The 21,951-nt window shown below is 39.9% G+C and overlaps 1 protein-coding gene across 9 annotated transcripts in view; it reads right to left on the bottom strand.

The window, feature by feature from the left end:
* Positions 1-21,951, bottom strand: part of SEL1L2 (SEL1L2 adaptor subunit of SYVN1 ubiquitin ligase) — an 81,854-nt gene that overhangs the window by 36,403 nt on the left and 23,500 nt on the right. For 8 of the 9 annotated variants that reach the window (XM_075127240.1, XM_075127232.1, XM_075127237.1 and 5 more), the window contains 3 exons: positions 17,040-17,094; positions 8,696-8,801; positions 7,566-7,728 (listed from right to left, as the gene is read on the bottom strand). In XM_075127240.1, coding sequence (XP_074983341.1) covers positions 7,566-7,728; positions 8,696-8,801; positions 17,040-17,094 — 324 coding nt within the window. The remainder of the gene's footprint in view (positions 1-7,565; positions 7,729-8,695; positions 8,802-17,039; positions 17,095-21,951) is intronic. The other variant, XM_075127238.1, reaches the window with a different exon arrangement.

Below are 21,951 nucleotides of genomic sequence, written 5' to 3'. Positions count from 1 at the left end.
TTGGACTGGTTTATAGCCATTAATGTAATCTGATTACTATAAGGTTGTCCCAGGTGTTTTCCATTAGATACCCTGGCCTTGGAATCTCTTAATCTATAAAATCAGTTCTATGACTTAATTCTCTCCTTAAATAAATAAATGGAAGAGCTATGGGACCTTAGCCATTTACAGTGCTAGACTATGGCACTGGTCCAAAACAGTAAAACATCATACTTTAAATTGTAGCTATATTTTGCTCTGATACCATTTATGGATCCATCAATTATTTTAATAGGATTTACAGGATTCCACTGGATTTAAGCACTAATGCTATTGTGAGCCAGTGCCTGCAGAACAGCACTTACTTAGATTGAATATTGTGGTGAAATTATAAATTATTTAACGTGTTTCAGAATATTTGGTTCTCTTTTGTAGAGCCTGTCACCATGGAAATTAGGCACTAATGAAGGAAATTCAACAAACAAAAGACAATAAAATGTTAACATGAATGGATCTTGAATTTCATCCTGATGATCTCTAGAGTCTGGTTTTCCCAAGAGGAGCCAAATTCAAAGGTGGAGGCTTTCAACTAACACTACTACTGCTGGCCCTTTGGGGGGAGGGGCGGGGAGGATTCTGTTCCTCACTCTTGCCCCTATATATCACTAGTTCCTTTGCAAATTCCAGGATAGAGGAAGCTCTGGTGGGAACTGAGCAAGATGGGAAAGGGTGGGGGAACAGCACATGCTGCTACAGCCATTTTGGCTTGTACCACAAGCCATTGCAGTAGTAGGGAGGCTACTGTAATTCTTAGTTGCTCCCAAGGCTTCCTGGGTTATGCAAGGAGGGGCATTTTGGCTCCCACAGAAGCCCTGAATTCAGAGGGTGCAAACATGGCTTAAAGTCATGCTCACTTTGGGTTTTTCCTTCAGTATTGCACCTGCAGGGAGGAACAGCACAGGAGCTGACTGTGGGTGTTCAAACTGAGGTTCTGACAGCAAGCACTTTCAGATGACCTTAACTGCTGTGATACTGTGTACAGTGAGAGGCAGCTGAGATCTTTTGTAGTGTGCCAGAGATGGTGAAAGGCATAACAGATCATTGCGCCTATCTTGGAATTCAGGAGTATCATTGGATTTAATAGGACCTTGAGGCTGCCTATTATTCTGGTGAAAGTTGGGAATACCCCATCAATATACAATGCGAAGACTATTATACTTATTGATTCCTCTTGCCAGCCAGTGTCATTCTTGGCTTGCATAGCAGCCAGTTTATTTCCATTCATCTTTGTGTCAGAAAATGAAAGAGTAAGAATGTGGTATCAGTGCAGTGAGAGCAACAACAAATATGTAGGTACAATTTCCATTCTCACCCTTGTTTTCAACTGCTGATAGTGTATCTTTCTGAAACTTGCAATTTCTAGGATGAAATTTGTCATAGTTTATTTGTATGGAATATAAACATAGTTCAGCAGTGGTGACAAGATGGAACCCTGAAGGACATTAAGGTACGGTCCTTCACAGAGGATGAGCAGCTCCACAATAATACTCCATAGGATTTCTCTGAATTGAAGGAGTGGCTCCACAGAAGATCTACTCTGTCCACTTTTGCAAGAGCCTATGGGTGTATCAACAATATTTCATTGACAATGGTCAAAAATTGCTCATGGATTATTAAAATTGTTTTTACAAGGACAAACTTTGATATCAATAGTTTCACTTACATGCCCAGACTGGTAGGGAGCAAGAATAGTGATAGATTATGTGTAGTGGGAGTTGATTTATTACGATCTTTTATATAACCTTCCCTAAAATGGGAGGTTCAAGACAAGATTGGCAAAACAATTAATTTACAACAGTCATTACTTGGGCCAGGGACTAACCACCTCTGGATTAAGCATGACTGGGCAGCGTGTCCTCTGCTCTACCACCATTCATCTTACCTGAGAATTAAGTGAAGAGTTACTCACAGCAAACAAAACATTTGACTTTATTACCATGCTGAAGCAGTTGTAATTAATCAGACTACTTACACTTCATAACGGTAAACACTTTCATTCAACAATTGCCATACCACAGAAATTCAAAAAACCTGATCACTCTGAGCAAGTTTTTTTTAATAATTGGTTTCCTTGTGTCAGCTGATCTGTGAGGACAGTCCAGGATGAATGAGGAGTGAGGTATCCAAGTGTGACTATGTCAATGGCCACAGACAGCTGACTGTTATGATGGCTCCTTTAAACTAGGGGCCTTATTGCTCAGGATTTGAGCAATACATTTCTCTAGGATAATTTTGCAATTTTAAAACTCCTTTGTGGAAAGATGTATGCAGAAATAGGTCCACTACCTCAGCAGAAGTGAGAAGATGGCTTAATCTCACCTTGTCAGATGTGTATTTCTAACTGTGGGGCTGGCAAACCAGCTAACAGGTATATGACCCATAACAATTTATCAAGTGGCATTGCAATTTTAATCAAGGCAATCCACTTATATATAGGTATCAATGAAATGTTAATTAGGCTAGCAATCCCCAACTCATTCTCTTTGTATAGATAAGAATCAAAGAATAGTTGCTAAGTGTATTTGTCTGTGTTTACCTATGTCCAGTTAGAAGTTTATTAGTGTAACCAAATTAGCTTTTAGATCAGGGGTGGGCAAAATAGAGCCTGCGGGCCCGTCTAACATTTCTGTCCGGCCCGCCAGGCTCTTTGCCTTCCCCCTCACAATGTCCAGGCCACTAAAAGTCCCATGGCCCAGAGTTCCCCGCTGCATCCAAACTCCCTCCCAGACCCGCACCCCCTCCATTAATATAGTAGAAATGTGCGGCCCATGACGACTTATCAAAATTTATGGAGTGGCCCCAGTGTGAAAATTATAGCCCACCCCTGCTTTAGATGTTAAATCCTTTTCATGACTTAATTGCCTTACATTATCCAGGTGACTGTGTTCAGTTCACCTTAAGATCAAAGATGTGAGACACTGCAGGAAATTAATAATATTAATTATATTATCTTCAGCGTATCTGTCCCTGTTATAATGAAAGACCGACTAATTGTCATATGCAAATGAGTATTACTAAACTATCTGTAGAAAGAACGAGGAGTACTTGTGGCACCTTAGAGACTAACAAATTTATTTGAGCATAAGCTTTAATGGGCTAAAGCCCACTTCATCAGATGCATGCAGTGGAAATTACAGTAGGAAGACATATATATATACACACACACACACAGAGAACATGAAAAAATGGGGGTTGCCATACCAACTCTTAATGAGACCAATCGATTAAGGTGGGCTATTATCAGCAGAAGAAAAAAAACTTTTGTAGTGATAATCAGGATGGCCCATTTCAAACAGTTGACAAGAAGGTGTGAGTAACAGTAGGGGGAAATTAGCATGGGGAAATAGTTTTTAATTAGTGCAATGACTCATCCACTCCCAGTCTTTATTCAAGCCTAATTTAATGGTGTCCAGTTTGCAGATTAATTCCAGTTCTGCTGTTTGTCATTGGAAACCATTGGAGTCTGTTTTTGAAGTTTTTTTGTGGAATAATTGCGACTTTTAGGTCTGTAACTGAGAGGGGTTGGAGTCATTATCATGAATAGGTCGGAATACGAACGAGAGGCTGCTAGGCAGCTCTAACACCACATTCTACAGGCCATTACCCTCTGATCCCACTGAGGGTTACCAAAAGAAACTACACCATCTGCTCAAGAAACTCCCTGAAAAAGCACAAGAACAAATCTGCACAGACACACCCCAAGAGCCCCGACCAGGGGTATTCTATCTGCTACCCAAGATCCATAAACCTGGAAATCCTGGAAGCCCCATCATCTCAGGCATTGGCATCCTGACAGCAGGGTTGTCTGGCTATGTAGACTCCCTCCTCAGGCCCTACGCAACCAGCACTCCTAGCTAATTTCGAGACACTACTGACTTCTTGAGGAAACTACAATCCATTGGTGATCTTCCAGAAAACACCCTCCTGGCCACTATGGACATAGAAGCCCTCTACACCAACCTTCCACACAAAGACTACAAGCCATCAGGAACAATAACCCCAATAATGTCACGGCAAACCTGGTGGCTAAACTTTGTGACTTTGTCCTCACCCACAACTATTTCACATTTGGGGACAATGTATACCTTCAATACCCACCTGCGGAAGTGAAGAAACAGACTGGCAGAGCCAGAAGAGTACCCAGTAGTCACCTACTACAGGACAGGCCCAACAAAGGAAGTAACAGAACACCACTAGCTGTCACCTTCAGCCCCCAACTAAAACCTCTCCAGCGCATCATCAAAGTTCTACAACCTATCCTGAAGGATGATCCCTCACTCTCACAGATCGTGGGAGACAGGCCAGGCCTTGCTTACAGACAGTCCCCCAACCTGAAGCAAATAATCACCAGCAACCACACACCACACAAGAAAAACACTAACCCAGGAACCTGTCCTTGCAACAAAGCCCGTTGCCAACTCTGTCTGCATATCTATTCAAGGGACAGCATCATAGGACCTAATCACATCAGCCACACTATCAGAGGCTCGTTCACCTGCACATCTACCAATGTGATATATGCCGTCATGTGCCAGCAATGCCCCTCTGCCATGTACATTGGCCAAACCAGACAGTCTCTATGCAAAAGAATAAATGGACACAAATCTGACATCAGGAATCATAACATTCAAAAAACAGTAGGAGAACACTTCAATCTCTCTGGTCACTCAATTACAGACCTAAAAGTCGCAATTATTCCACAAAAAAAACTTCAAAAACAGACTCCAACAAGAAACAGCAGAATTAACTGGAATTAATCTGCAAACTGGACACCATTAAATTAGGCTTGAATAAAGACTGGGAGTGGATGAATCATTACACTAACTACAAACTATTTCCCCATGCTAATTTTCCCTCTACTGTTACTCACACCTTCTTGTCAACTGTTTGAAATGGGCCATCCTGATTATCACTACAAAAGTTTTTTTTCTTCTGCTGATAATAGCCCACCTTAATCAATTGGTCTCGTTAAGAGTTGGTATGGCAACCCCCATTTTTTCATGTTCTCTGTGTATATATACATACATCTTCCTACTGTATTTTCCACTGCATGCATCTGATGAAGTGGGCTTTAGCCCACAAAAGCTTATGCTCATATAAATTTGTTAGTCTCTAAGGTGCCACAAGTACTCCTCGTTCTTTCTGCTGATACAGACTAATATGGATACCACTCTGAAACCTGTAAATTATCTGTGTATGCATCGGAAATTGAACGTTAACTTTAAAGTGATGGGTCAGTGTGTCCTCAACAAAGAAGAAACTTCAGTCACATGCTATGCTCAAAATACTTAATAGCTCACTTCAGCTATAAAAGAGAAACCTCAGGCCTGATCCGGCATCTCTAGTCTGCTGAACTTTGAACAGGGCAAAATTTAAGTTGTGGGAAAGAGATCTTCCAATAGTTATTTGGAATACCCTGAAAAATGCAAGTAAATGACTCTAACAGACTTTACATCTAAACTACATTTGGATTCTAACCTTTTGGGATGATTACAGAGAGACTTTGGCAAGCCAGCAGACTCATCTATCACAGCTACAAACCTGATGTAAGGACCTTGTAAGCATTTGTAATGTATATAATCTTTTAGCTATTCAATAACTCTCTTTTCTTAATAAATCTTTAGTTAGTTTACGAAGAATTGCCTAACATTGTGATATTTGGGTAAGATCTGAGACATATATTGACCTGAGGGTAAGTTTCTGATCCTTTGGGATTGGTAGGATCTCACACATGGTGAATAGGGTTTTCAATAACCTCTCACTATATCAGACCAACTTGTCAAGATGAGAACCAAGGGCTGGAATTCCTAAAGGGGAATTCTTTGTGTTTGGCTTCTTGTTAATCAGTGTGGTACTTCAGAAGCTCTTTTGTTACTGGCTTGGTGAATTTAATTATAGAATAAACCACCAGTTTTGAAGATTGTCTGTCCTATTTCTTGCAGTCTGCCCTGAGTGTGGAATTCTCATCCCTGGCACGTGGTCACACTAACACACAGGGGTGCTGGAACAAATTTTTATAGTGGGAGTGCTGCGAGTCATTTAGCCAAACTGTAAACCCTGTATATAATGGAAACCACTTCAAGCCAGGTGTGGCAGCACCCTTAGTTCCAGAACCTATGCTAACACACTGTTTCTAGACCTATTCCAAATATGAGTGTGTCCTCTGTTTAGTTTGAGTAAGAAGCCACCTTGCTTAGTCCCATTGTTGCCATGAGATTTGAAACAAACACAAGATATCCTTGTCAAGGCTAGTGGCCAAGACAGAAATCTGGCAACAGTGATACCCAAGCATAACAAGATCACAGTAAACCTATGTAAACTTTACAGTGAGTGATGGGATAGTCTGAGAATTTTTGTTTACGAATTCATTTTATTCCAGATATCTCTCAGTAGGTGGACACACCCACACAAATCTATCTTTGGGATCTGGGCACCTTTTAAACCTGAAATTTGAATAAAGTGTGCCACACTGCCTTTGCTCACGCCGGCTTACATATCTATTTTAACAAAACAGTCAATTCAAGGCCATGTGAATCATCCAGCAAGGTTGGATGACTTAGTCACTGTTATATTATGAATAAAATTATGGGGTTTCTCTTGCAGAATTGGGTCCATTCGAGTGGTCCTGGTTATTTACTGCCATTGTGTGAACATGGATTGGGTGTGCTATGGAGGTGGTAAAGTAAGTCCTAAGGTGATGTGAATCTTGCATGATTCTGTAGAGAACCTGAGCAAGGTCCATTAGGTTTCAAAGGAGTCTCATTAGTCCTTGCAGCTAGAAGACATGTGGTTGTAAAGGGGTTTTACTCCCCTCCAAAATTCCTTCAAGTGACATCTGGTGTGTAACAGTGAAGATTAAGCAACTCAAAGTTCCCCATCATGCAACGTTAAAATATTTTGTATTTTTAATAAAAACTACTGTTGTCCAGCAGAAAGTTAAAATTCTGGACAATATCACTAGCCACAACTGCAACAACTAAACATAGTTTTCAGCATCTGTGTACAAATATCCAAAGTAAAAAATAATCAAGTTACTGTCAGGTGGTGCTAGACTCAAAAGTTAGATTTTAAAGTTACAGAAATAGTAACGGAAAACAGTATGTTGTTTCTAGTTAGACATTTCCCGGAGTGTTTAGACCGCCAAAATTGCATTTTATTCTTAGTGCTTGAGAAAGTTAAACTGACTACAAACATACCAGCAAATGACACTGATTAGTCTATTTCAATTGTGCAACAAGAACAAAGTTCTAAAAACAATCAATCAACTTGTATAATGAAAAGTAAAGTAGATTTTAAAAATTCAGTTGTAACTATCTGGTTCTACTATTTGAAAATGGATTTAACTAGAGAATGATTAAAAAAAATTTAATTAATACTTACCTGTTGTGTGGCCCCACATTATACCAACATATATGTTAACAAAGTAGACCACACCTTACTGCTTTTCAAATATTAATAAGCTTTCCAGCTGAGTAATGTCCTATTTAAAGCTTTATACACTTAAAAAAACCCCCAAAACTACTTACAGTTTGGCCTTTATGAGATCCTTTTTCAGCCAAAGTCTCATATAATATCACAGCTGCGGTTATATTTTGAGGACCATGATAACCAAACAGCAAAGCAGCAGCCAATTTCTCCATAGCTTTCAAATGTCCCATATCTGCTGCTTCAGTAAGGAGTTGGTAAGCTCTGATTCAAGAATATGAAATTCAGGTTTAATCATTTGATCTTAATTTCTCCCCTCAAGTACAGTACTTGTATCTCTAAGAGGAGATTTAGCAACTAAAGTGTACTAATTCAAGTACTAATTTCTATTATGCACCTCCTGAAAGCTAACTAAAACATGCTTCTCTGGCAGCAGAGAAGTTTTAATTTCTTTCTTCGCAGCCACCCTTCCTTGAACAGTAACTTCAAATTCATGTGAGTAGTAGAGCTGGGTCAAATTTTTCAGATTAATAGTTTGTTTGCCAAAGAATGTAGTGCTAGCCAACCTGAAACTATTGTGGTGAGGGTGCCGCTTTCCATATAACTCACTTGCGATGTAGGAGACTCAGTGGCTAGAATACTTTCCAGAAATAGGAGAGACCAAAGTTCAACTCACTTCTCCATATCAGATGTAGAGGGAAATTTAATACAGGTCTCCCCCATCCCACATGAATGTCCTAACTGCCGCCACCACCACGCACAAAAAAAAAACTTTTTTGGATGGATTTGTTCAGCTGGAAACTGACTTTTTTTTCAGTTCACTAGAATTTTTCCACAACTTTTGGACATGTTTTGAATTAAACTGATTTTTTTGTGTGCTGATTCGTATATCTTTGCACTATGCTTTATCAATGTAGTGTAAAAATTCCAATTAAATGCAAACCAGTCTAGGTAACTAAGCTAGAATAGAAATATTCAGTAACGCTGAACTTCACAAAGTCATTGTTGGTCCCAATCCTGCCAAAAGTTATGCCCAGAAATATTTTTCCTCTCACAGGGTTCTATTGATGTCAATGAGGCTCTGTACAAGGAACTATACAGTAGGATGAAACTCTTTATGGGATGGAGACCTAGACTGTAAACTCCTCAGTGCATGTTCTTGTTTGTCTTTAAAGCACAATTGTATCTTTATTATTGATTTAGCCCCACAAGTGCTAGAGTTCAGACTTACTCTTCTTTCTCTTTTTTGCTTTTGGAATGTTTCAGTATTTTGTTGCTCATTTTATAAAGCTGATGTCCTCGCTCCTCATTCTTCTTTCTCCTAGCCAGATCTTCTGCTGTAGGTGTACACAAACATAAAGTAAAATGATCAAAAATTTAAAAATAAACCACTTTTTTTGAACTAGAGCAAATACTCTTCTGATACAGTTGCTGTGATTCCCAACTACATATGACAGGTTTATATTTGAAAATGTTCTCCTTTAGATCAGTTTAGATTAGAGATTCAATATCCATTTGTACATGAGTGCAGGTAGTTGCAATCACTGATACTGAAGAAAAGAAATACCATTAGTCAAATGTCCCTGTCATATCAGCATCGAGAATGCTGATAAAATCTTGGAAGATTTTCCGTGTTTTTAGTTTAGATTATTCCAGGTTCTCCGTGCAGTGATACTTGGAGACAGATCTGTAAAAGCACTCAGACAGCCTTAGTCTCTAATTAGAGTTGAACCTTAAGGCAGTGTTGCTCACTGAGAGCTGGGCATTGGTTTTGGCCTAAAATTTATGAAAAAAGAGATTGCCTGCATTCTGTTTGTTACTCTTAGAATATACTCAGACTCCACATCACTGATTTCTTATGCATGGGAAAACAGACTTGAAAAGCCCTGGACATCTGCTACTGTTCATCAAAGGGGTGACACGGGTGTTGGAAGAAGGGGCAATAGTATGCATAACCTAATAAGTGCTTTGCTGAATTGGAACCTAAATATGGGCTTAATTCCACCACTATTTACTAAAGCACTTAAGCTTGAGTTCCACTACCTTCAATGGAACTTAAGCATGTATTTACAGTTAAGCACATAAAGTGCTGAATCAGGGCCATCATGCCTATGGGATGGCATTCTTTGTAAATTGTGTCAGATAATGGTCCCTGACTGGTAAATATGGATTCAGGGACATGAGTTTATGAACCATGTAATCAAGCTCTGAGTAAAGTTTAACAAGCCTCAGAAAATTCCAGAATCTGCACTGAGTATCCTCAAGACCAGGGCTGTAAAGATCTGAACAGGAGTTTTCCTGTAATTGCAACAGTGTTGCTGTGGGCTTGCAGGGTCCACGACCAGTCACAGAAATGGAGGGTTGGGAGCCTGTCTGTTCTGTGCTTTCAGTGCTCCCCCACAGGACCAGGCAGTGCGGGGGAGGAAACCAGCTAAACCAAACACAAGGAGGACAAACCCAGAACTGAAGAGGAGTGAAGAGAAGAGATTGGGACAAGGGGTCTGGGCAGTGTTGAGCTGCCAGAAGCTGAAGAACTGGTTCCTTCAGTCGCTCCAGGTCTTTTGCGGCACTTTGGTAGCACGTCCTTCAGTCGCTCCGAGTCTTTGGTGGCACTGAAGGGCCCACCGCCGAAGTGCTGCCGAAGGACCACAGGGTGAGTGGGGAGGGAGACACTGAAACTGAACATGTTTCAGAGTAACAGCCGTGTTAGTCTGTCTTTGCAAAAAGAAAAGGAGTACTTGTGGCACCTTAGAGACTAACCAATTTATTTGAGCATGAGCTTTCGCGAGCTACATCCGATGAAGTGAGCTGTAGCTCACGAAATAAATTGGTTAGTCTCTAAGGTGCCACAAGTACTCCTTTTCTTTTTGAAACTGAACATGGAGTCTGGGAAAAGGGATTGGCACTGGGAATCAGTGAGGATGGAGAACATGGGTTTGAGGGTGACTAGAGGCCAGGCAGTGGAGACAGATCAGACAAGGAGCCAGCACAGGGGAACTGGGACTTGCTGGGTAAGGAGACTGCGCACAAGGAGCTGGGGGAAACTGGCAATGGCTGGGCAAGAAGACAGGACTGGGAGGGGGAAAGACTGGTATGGGGAGCCTGGAAGGGGCAACTAGGATTGGCTGGGCAAGGAGACGGGGACTGGGATAAAAAGCCAGAGGAATGATGACTAGGATCAGCTAGGCAAAGAGAATAGAACTGGGACAAGGAGCCACAGGTGGATAAGACACATGACTGGGACAAGGACAGGTTGGAGGAGAAGGAGGGGGAAACAGGCAGAAGTGTCTAGAGCAAGAAAATGGAACTCAAGATTCTTGAGTCTCACTATTCCTCTGCTGTTAGTAAATATCTGTGAAACCCACTGGCAAAGTGTTTCATCCCTGTTAGTGCTGGTCCACAAAAAATTACAAGATAGTGCTCCGATCACGTAATCTGTCAGCTCAAGTGCCAGAGGTCGGTGCCATGGATCTATAGGTCACAACCCTGCTGATGACCCATTTGTTGTCAATATAATAGAATTTCTGGTTTTTTTTTTCAGTTTGTTTTTTAAAAGCTCAAGAAAGTATACACACAAAATATGTTAAAACATTAAAGTCGCAAAGTCAAGCACTCAAACTGGGAAATGCTAGAACTATGGTTCCTGTTACACAGGAAGTGTGCTGTGGTAAGTGATATTTTGAATATGCATATTTGTGAAACCTTGCAAGTTTCTGGTCCTGCCTGAAATGGGGGGACATTATTCGGGCTTGCTTTACGGGTGTGTGTGTCGGGGGAAAGAGGTCAGAAGCTGCTGAAAAAAGTTGGGTAGGAATCAGCGTGGCGATGCTGACTCATTTCCTGGGAATGTAAGGGCGGAAGGTTTTAAAAGGGGCAAGCCTGGGTGTTAGAAGCCCTTTCTTCACGCAGCAGGCAAGGCAGCAAACACGCTCCCTCCCCTCGAGGTGGTGAAAATCAGGTTTGGGAAGGACCTACTGTGGACATTACGCTAGTCGCTCCCTTTTAGGGGTCCTGGGAAGGAATTTTTCCCTCACCACCATATCGACTTAGATAGGATGGTTTTTTTTCATCTTCCCCACAGTGGGTTTCAGGGAGGACCTATTACGGGGAGGAAGAAAGGGTGTTAGGCTATATGTTGCAACTCATTTTGTAACAGGGTTGCCAACTTTCTAATCACATAAAACCGAACACCCTTGCCCTGCCCCTTCTCCAAGGCCCCGCTTCCCACTCACTCCATGCTGGTTAAAGGAATGGAACTGGGGGAGGGGTGTTCAGGGCTCCTATGATTGGTAAGGCAGGGAGCCAACCGCCCTTTCTTATAGCCCACCTTAACCCTCTTATGAGGGCCAGTGGATGAAAGGTCCAAGCCATTGGTTGGCTGGGGACACTGGATGGAAAATGAAGGAGGGTTGGTGGAAGTCCTGGGTAATTATTTGAATGGACATGGAGTTGCCCACACTGTACAGTTTTATCTGCTTGGTAGTCCCAGACATCTAATAATAAAGTTGTGGCCTGATTAAATCCATATCAAAGTGTCTCCTGTCCTTCTTTCAGGATAGCCAGACAATGCATTTCAATCATGGGCTACAATACCTTTACTGGTTTCAGAGTAGCAGCCGTGTTAGTCTGTAGCCGCAAAAAGAAAAGGAGGACTTGTGGCGCCTTAGAGACTAACAAATTTATTTGAGCATAAGTTTTCACTCAAATAAATTTGTTAGTCTCTAAGGCACCACAAGTCCTCCTTTTCTTTTTGCGAATACCTTTACTGTGCTTGTCCAAGACCTCGTCTGAATAGACAGCTAGTTATATTAAATCTTGCACTTGTTTTGAAAGGTTGACAACTGATGAAAGTGCTTTTTCAATGGATTTTTAATTTTTGGTAAAATCAATTTTAAACTACTGAGACAAAGTTCCTCCTCTACCTTGGTGAGTCTTGCGCTTATTGGCGGATTTGCTCACCTTGGAGCTTCATGGCAGCCCTCAGTTTGGGCGTTTTCGTGAACCCACAGTCCAGGTCAACTCCTCCTGTGTCTAACCAGGAGTTGGGAGGTTTGGGGGGAACCCAGGCCTGCCCTATACTCCGGGTTTCTGCCCAGGGCCCTGTGGAATGCAGCTGTCTAGAGTGCCTCCTGGAACAGCTGTGCAACAGCTACAACTCCCTGGACTACTTCCCCATGGCCTCCCCCCAACCCCTTCTTTATTCTCACCATAGGACCTTCCTCCTGGTGTCTGATAATGCTTGTACTCCTCAGTCCTCCAACAGTACACATTCTCACTCTCAGCTCCTAGTACCTCTTGTTCCCAGCTCCTCACACGCGCACCACAAACTGAAATGAGCTCCTTTTTAAACCCAGGTGCCCTGATTAGCCTGCCTTAATTGATTCTAGCAGCTTCTTGATTGGCTGCAGGTGTTCTAATCAGCCTGTCTGTCTTAATTGTCTCCAGAAGGTTCCTGATTGTTCTGGAACCTTCCCTGTTAGCTTACCCAGAGAAAAGGGACCTACTTAACCTGGGGCTAATATATCTGCCTTCTATTACTCTCCGGTAGCCATCTGGCCCGACCCTGTCATGCTACCTTTGTTCCCATAGCATTCTTAATTGGATGAATCATTTTTGCTTAATTAGTAAGATTTGTCCAATCATAAAAAATTTGATAAGCTTGGACTTTAAGCAGTTCTATATCTTAAAATTTTTCACCTTAAATACTAGCTATAACTCTAAACTTATTTATTCATAAATATATATTTAAAGTATTTAAAAACATAGAAATGAAAATGGATGACTTCAACAACTAAATTACCATACTCTTCTTCTACCATTCCTTTCCATCTCCTCCCTCTCTCTGCACCTCGCACACACCCCCAAAGGGGGAGAGGATCATTGTAGGTTAATGTAAGGGCTTATTGCATTAAAGGAAAGATGCAGTAGAGCTATTTCTGTTATGAAAAGTAGTAAATTCATTTTATTTGATTGTAGTAGTTTAAATTAGCTTTCTATCAGGCCCGCTGACAGCAATTTTGGGCCCCAGGGCTGTCCCTAGGGAGGTGTGGGGCCCGAGGCAGAAGTGACAAATCCGTCACTTCTGGGACCAATGCTGGCCGGCCGGCTCCCACAAAGCGTGGGTGCCCGAAACGGTCGCCACTCAGCGCACACCTGGGAGCCCTGCGGCTCGCCTGGGCCATTTAAAAGGGCCCGGGGCTCCTGGCTGCTGCTACCGTGGCAGCAGCAGCAGCTGGGGGTCCCCGGGCCCTTTTAAATTGCCCGGGCCCCTGGGCAATTGCCCTCTTTGCCCCCCATCAGTGGGCCTGCTTTCTATGAAGTAACAAGTCTATATTTCCCCATTCAGTATTGCACATTTAGTCAACAAGTAACTTGGCTAAGAGATGCTAATAGAGTCACATCTTATTAAGGCCTTATTAAGGGAGCCTGTGGATATGCTTTCATTAAATTTTGTAATCTTACACTGTTACACCAAGAGACGAAATGTACTCTTCATTACACTGGTATAAATCCAATGACCTCAGTGGTGTCACTAAAGATTTATAACAATGTAACTGAAAGCAGAATCTGGTCCTCTATTTGTTGTTTTGGGCACCTTTCATAATGCAAGAATCATTGGTAGCTCTAATCCCATGACATTAATCAATTGTCCTAACTTCTCTCTCATCATTCAAGACTGCAGGGTTGAACCTGTAACATTGAGCTGAGCCAGTGTCATAATCCTTTTGCAGTGGGCTAAAATCAGATGCTACAGTATCAGAAAAAAATGTTGACTGTAATTCTAGAATTTCTGCCTAACATGGAGAAACTCCTGCTGTTATCTATATCTAATTTTCCTCCAGTACAGTATTTAATAAGAATCTGATTCTGCACCTATTTCTCTCAATGCATGATTCAGTGCACTTTACTTGCTTTTGCTCTTAACATATCAATATAACATTTTTAGATAACCATACAAAAAAAATCCCAACAAACATAGTTAAAATGAACATTGCAGGATTGCAACAGTGGGTTGAGTGCACTTAACCTTTCAAAAATATTAAGCAAAATCCCAACCATTAGAAACGGAAAATGCATCTACGGTAGTACTTTTCAAATAAGACACCCAAACTAACTTAAGTCTGCCCAATAGTGGTCTGGCCCCTGATGTAACTTAAAGTGCAGTCGGTCTGCTCTAAGTTATACCAGCTGGTAATGCCTCTCTAAGGCTGTTAAGCAGTCAGAGATTGCCAGAGTGCAAAGTGCGCTGGCCACTGCCTCTCCTACATTAGATATTCCCTCACCACCAAGGTGCTAGGACAGAGGAAGTACTGAGCCAACTATGTTGGCTTTACCGTAAACACTCCCTCAACCCAGGGAAATCCCCCACTGGCTATTTAAGCTATCTTTCCAGCCTCCTTCCACAGCCAAACTGGCACAAAATGGTTATAGCAGTGGCCAGGATCTGGACCTAGACCTCTGCTAGGAGAGACCAGTAAACTAAGTTTTATTTCTCTCCTCTGGAAGCATTAGTAGACCTTTGGGTCTATGCCGAACATCTTTAATTTTAGGACATCATGATGTACCTCCTGTCTGAGCTGCTTCAAATTCTTCAGGAAAAATCCAATATTGGCTGGCCCCAGATGTAAACTATATCAATATATATATCAATATATCAACTATAACTAAATCAATTTTAATTTTAGAGACTGGGCCAAAATCAGGCTTATAAACAGGAACTCAGTTTCTATTGCACCTTAGAGATACATTAAGGATTAACTTCTATCAAGAGGGGTCTGTCAGAAATTGGGCTCAGAAGGGAATTTAATTTGATTAAAGTACATAGTCCTATAGATTAAAAATGAGAAAAGATCACTGTAAGAACAGCACAGTAAAGCTACTCAGTTAAAAGCAAATTACGATGCCAAGAAAAAATATAATCTCCACAGTACCTAGCCACAAGGCTCATTCTTTGTGAATACATGATGGATTATTCAAAATCAAACTTTTTACAAAAAACATCTAGCAAATAAATATTCAGTTAACTTTTCAAATACTTTCAAAGAAAATAATATTTTAATCTTAAAAAACACAAATTATTCCTTCCATTATCATTGATATTTTTACCATTACTTTGGTAAATAAGTATGAAAAGATTGCAGTTATTTTGGGTGAAGATGCAAATCAGCCTCTAAGCTCTGTATTTCATTGCTAAAAATACATTGAGCATAGTCCTAAATTTAAGGATACTTTAGGCTTCCTCTCCATTTGGGACCATCTACCTTGGGCTGAATGCTAATGTTTTACCCTCTCAATTCATCATTATTATGAACCAGTTTTTTCCTTTAGCAAAAGGCCTTGTGTTTGGTTTTTTTCAAATATTATCTTTAGATTCTTAACTTGACTGATGTTGAAGACATCTGAAGACATTGTTCTTTTTTCATGGAGATACTGGGTGTATCATTGTAGAGAATATGTATTCATGAAAATGTCTTCAAAGAGGTTCTAAGGTATGTAAGGACTACAATGTGTCTGCTCTGATTTGATCGTGGAAAACTCTGTCTGAAGTATTGTCTCTTTTATTCTTCCTTGAGTGGGACATTTTGTGTTGTTTTGGAAATGAAGCATGCTCTTAGAAGGGAGCAAATTTGTGACGCATTTTTAGAATTCTTCTTTGGACTGAATATAATCAGATATTTTGGAAACTCCTGTTTATGCTTAATAGAAATTTAGCAGTTAGATGCTTTTTCTTTTCTTTTCTTTTTTGCCTTTAGACTATTAGCTCCCTTTACTACATATTCTGTGAAGTATCTGTTTTGAACTGGTTGTACCCAACTGTTGCCTAACATTGCTCTGGTCCCTCTTATGCTTTTGGAAAGACTATCTGAAAATCTTTTTTCTAGACTATGGACATTTTCTAGACATTGCCTAAATGTAATTTAAGTGAAGTATGGTGTTTTGAGCTCCAAATTTAGCTAAGAACTTAAGCATCTACTTTAAAGTTTAAGCACATTTTTACTGCATATTGATGGACTTCAGCACATGCTCAAAATTAAGTATGTGCTTAAGTATTTTGCTGAATTGTGAAATCTTGACCACACTGAAATCAATCACAAAACTTCCATTGATTTGGATGAGGCCAAGATTTCACCCTTAGTGCTTTGCTATTATGAACACAACAGGACAGATTGTGATTCATGATCTACATGTGAGGAGAGGGTTACTCCACACAAGGATTGCCCCCTTACTGTGCAGAATGAGACTGTAGTTCCCTTTGCTTGCATTGTGAATACCATCTTTGTGTACATAATGTGTTTGGTGTTTTCAAATACATTAAAAATAGAACAGACATATTAGATCATCATTTTGACAGTCAACAGTCAACAGTCAACAGCAAACTGTTAATATTGCATTATATCACAAATACATGAAAAATCAGAAACCTTTCCAGCTTATTTAGCTTAAAATATTTACCAATAAATGTTTACCTTTTAGAAAGCTTGTATAGTTCTAGTAAATATTGTCTTAATCTAACAGCACTCTACATAAGCTGAGGGAGTGTATAAAAGATATGTCCTTACAACCAAATCTATTACCTTGTGAAGAAAATGTATCTTGCATTGTTAATAGTTGACTTTCATTCAGTGCTTCCTGAAAAAATAAGTTGCATACATTTTTTTCCAAAACTGGTTTAATATTTTTGATAAAGCTTACAAGGATATTAAGCTGTCTTTATTCCAGTATATTATATATCATTTACATTAGGATTAAGAAATGAAATTACGTGTGCTTTGTTGCAATTCTTTACCCACTTTTATTCTCAGTATATATAATGTATATAAATTAAACATAGTCTTATTATGCTGCCATATGAGCTACTGAACCATACTTGCAACACATGTTAAACCCCAAATTCTGTAAATAAAACATTACCAGAATTCAGCATAGCTAATTCTGAGATGGTATGCATACATTAGGGCTGTCAAGTGATTAAAAAAATTAATCGTGATTAATTGCACTGTTAATAATAGAATACCATTTATTTAAATATTTTTGGATGTTTTCTACATTTTTAAATATATTGATTTCAATTACAGCACAAAACACAAAGTGTACAGTGCTCACTTTATATTTATTTTCATTACAAATATTTGTGCTGTAAAAAAACAAAAGAAATAGTATTTTTCAATTCCCCTATTAGAAGTACTGTAGTGTAATTTCTTTATCAAGAAAGTTGAACTTACAAATGTAGAATTATGTACAAAAAAACCCTGTATTCAAAAATAAAACAGTGTAAAACTTTAGAGCCTACAAGTCCACTCAGTCCTCCTACTTGTTCAGCCAACCGCTCAGACAGACAAGTTTGTTTACATTTGCAGGAGATAATGCTGCCTCTTCTTGTTTACAATGTCACCTGAAAGTGAGAACAGGCATTCACATGGCACTGTCATATCCGGCGTCACAAGATATTTACGTGCCAGAGGTGCTCAAGATTCATATGTCCCTGCATGCTTCAACCACCATTCCAGAGGACATGTGTCCATGCTGATAACGGGTTCTGCTCAATGACGATCCAAAGTAGTACAGACAGACGCATGTTCACTTTCATCATCTTAGTCAGATGCCACTGGCAGAAAGTTGATTTTCTTTTTTGGTGGTTTGGATTCTGTAGTTTCTGCATCAGAGCATTGCTCTTTTAAGACTTCTGAAAGCATGCACCACACCTCGTCCCTCTCAGATTTTGGAAGGGACTTCATAATCTTAAATCTTGGGTCAAGTTCGGTAACTATCTTTAGAAATCTCACATCGGTACCTTCTTTGTGTTTTGTCAAATCTGCAGTGAAAGTATTCTTAAAATGAACAATATGTGCTGGGTCATCATCAGAGACTACTATAACATGAAATATATGGAAGATTGCGGTTAAACAGAGCAGGAGACATACTATTTTGCCCCAAGGAGTTCAGTTACAAATTTAATTAATGCATTATTTTTTTAACGAGCGTCATCAGCATGGAAGCATGTCCTCTGGAATGGTGGCCGAAGCATGAAGGGGCATACAAATGTTTAGCGAATCTGGCATGTAACTACCTTACAATGCTGGCTATAAAAGTGCCATGCGAACGCCTGTTCTCACTTTCAGGTGACGTTGTAAGTAAGAATTGGGCAGCATTATCTCCTGTAAATGTAAACAAACTTGCTTGTCTTAGTGATTTGCTGAATAAGAAGTAGGACTGAGTGGACTTGTAGGCTCTAAAGTTTTACATTGTTTTGTTTTTGAGTGCAGTTATGTAACAAAAAAATCTACATTTGTTAGTTGCACTTTCACGACAAAAATATTGCATGATGGTACTTGTGTGAGGTGAATTGAAAAATATTTCTTTTGTTTATGGTTTTTACAGTGCAAATATTTTTAATAAAAATAATAATATAAAGTGAACACTGTACACTTTGTATTGTGTTGTAATTTAAATCAATATCTTTTTAAAAAGTAGAAAAACATCCATAAATATTTAATAAATTTCAATTTGTATTCTATTGTTTAACAATGCGATTAATCGCGATTAATTTTTTTGAGTTAATTGCGTGAGTTAACTGCAATTAATCAACAACCATAGCATATATCAATTGTTGGGGTTAAAGTCTACATGACAAACATTGTACCAAGTTGCTTTTCAGGTTAAGTAAAACTACAGATGCCCAAATTCATAGCAGCAAATTTTGTGATCACCAATAGGGTGCATAGTCAATGTATTTATTGATGGTTCCTTAATAAAAAAGGATCATTATCATTTCCCAAAGCTTTTCAGACGACAGTTCAGTAAGTGTTGTTGGGGTTCTGTTTTATAATAATGAGACGCTTAATAACACTTGCTGTTGGTAACAATCAGTTCAAATGTCTTTAACACTTACAAAATCCAAGTTTTACTTCCCAGAATACATTTAATTCCTCAAAACGTTGTACAAGAAGAAACAGTATTTGTCCTGGGTGAAGGTACAAGGGATACCATTCCCCTGGGGTCAGAGGCCTGCAGCTGGCTGGCTAATTAGCCCATTGGAAAAAGACCTGCAAACTTAATTAGCTGATCCTCATAAAAGGAGGACCAGGAAATGGAAAGGTAGCTGTGACACCTGCCAGAAGCAGAACAACTGCTTGAGGTGTGGCGCCAAGAAACAGATGGCTAGAAGGGAGACTGGGGAAAGTCTTTTTATCACAAAGGCTCTGAGGTAAAAGCCAGGAACTTTTGGGTTGATGAATTTGTGGGGTGGTGGACAGACTTGGGGAAAGGGACTTAATCCCTACTGACTCTGAAGGTAGAGGCTGTGAAACTTTGGTCCTGTATTTGTTAAGAAGGCTGAAATAAAACCTACAGAAAATTAATCTGGCTGGAAACTACCTTCCCTGGATTCTGTGAGAGAGCGCAAAGCAGAATTTCTCCAGGGAGGGAGTGGGCTTAGCTCACACAAGCCTGTGCCCAGCCAGAGGAGGGCACTATAAGGGAGGCTCCAATCCTTTACACCCAGTAAACCATTAACTCTTCCTTTAGGTATTCTCTTCACTTTTAGTCTCCATTTTTTCTTGGCTTGTTTCTGGATATTCAATCTCTAAGGACCTGATTTTTGCACAAATTTATGCATGTGCTTATTTTTACACACTGTGAGTAGTCCTACTGAAGTCAATGTGGGAGGTTAAACATTTATACAGTATTTGCAGGATTGGGGTCAAAATTAGGTTCTCTCTAAATAAGACACTATCAATGTCTTTTCATGTACTTTAAAACATTTAATAAAGTTGTTAATATAATGGCTGCAGTTGTAATTTATCATTCTACCAAAATGATGCAAACATACAAATCACATTTTAGAATTCTCCACCTTGTGTCTTGGGTTTTTTTTTTGTCCCACATTAATGTTCAGTAATATCTTAATGAAACTTTATCTTTTCACAAAGTAAATGAATGTTTGTTTTAAATTGTGTGTGTGTAACCCAAACCTACTCTGTCTGGTGGCTAGGCCACATACAGAAGTACATAAGCCAGCTACAGCCTTGGCTAACAGACCAAGGTCTTTTAGCTCAGGCAGTAGAAGCTCATGGTTTTTAGATTCAGAGATCCCCACTACCATGTACTTGTTGTTCCTGGGGGAATTCTGCATGACTGTGTGCACACACAATTCATGTCTGGTGCAGAACCTTTTTTCCCCAGAGAAAATACATTCTGCCCCAGAAATGCTGCAGTTGTGCCTTTTACCCACCAGAGGCTGCTGTGGCGCCATAAGTCAGCAGCATACTTCTCCCACCCACACCCAACAACCTTCCAGGCTCCTTCCCACTTCCTCAGCTCCTCCATTACCCCTGACTCCCCCCAAGCCATTGCACCGCTTCTGAGAGGTGCAGGAAATATATCTGTCTTGTAATTTAAATTACTCAAGTTCTGTATTAATCTGCCTATTTGTGGTTTAAAAACAAATTGTCTGTAACAATAAAGACATACTTGCTGACAGGTATTTTGAAATAAACTACCAAAATAATTGAAACTGGCATGATTACACTGTGTTACATTGACAAATAAAATATACAGAATTTTGAAGAATTTTAAATTTTTTTTGGTGCAGAAATCCTCCAGGAGTAACTTGTCAGAGCAAACACTGTTTCTGTGAAGCATCTAACATCCTTGTGAGCACTATAAAATAATCAAAGAAATTCTGAATATAATACAAAAGCAGTGTGTTTAAAAATAAAAATCAGTTTTGTTCCAGATGCCTTGAAGCCAAATTATGCCTACTTGAAGGTACTAGCAAGTGTCTGATTTAAACTGATAAACTTCTTTTGAATCACTGAGAATGTACGAGTTCAAGTTTATGTGGAAGCTTCTCTTCCTGATGGCAGAAACTTCAGCTCAGCATGAGTGAGGCCCATGCTCTCATAAGCAATCCACCTTAGGAAAAGTTTACAAGGATACAGTGCACTGCCTCAGGCCATATAGATTGGTAGATCGGTGCTACTGCAATCGACGGGTCTGAAGACCAGCTGAGTCAATGGCAGAGCACTCTCCAATCAACTGCAGTACAGGCAGTCCTCAACTTTGTTGATTGAGTTATGATGAACAGCACTTACAGCACTTCTACACTGACACCCTGATTCAACTTACAACTATAGGTTTTGAGTTTACAAAGCTTGGTTCCGCAGTGGAGTAGATTGCAGGTTTGACTTATGACGCAATTGTAAGGAACCAATTGTGTTGTAAGTCTGAAGACTGTCTGTACTCCAACTCCCCGAGAAGAGTAATGGAAGTTGGTGGAAGAGCGTCTCCCATTGACACAGCGTAGTGCAAAAAACCACAGTAAGTCGAACTAAGCTACATCGACTTGAGTTACATTATTCACACTACTGAAGTAGCGTAACTTAGGTCAACTTACCGCAGTAGTGTAGACACAGTCAGTTCCTAGCATCCTGCCTACAATTATCGTAGAGACAGGGTAAGTTAGGTAATAGCTTTTGAAAGCTTGTC

This window comes from Caretta caretta, chromosome 3 (genome assembly GCF_965140235.1).
Source record: "Caretta caretta isolate rCarCar2 chromosome 3, rCarCar1.hap1, whole genome shotgun sequence".
NCBI classification, from domain to species: Eukaryota; Metazoa; Chordata; order Testudines; family Cheloniidae; genus Caretta; species Caretta caretta.
Note: the sequence above shows the minus strand (reverse complement) of the source record. Positions and strands in the feature narration are given on the sequence as shown.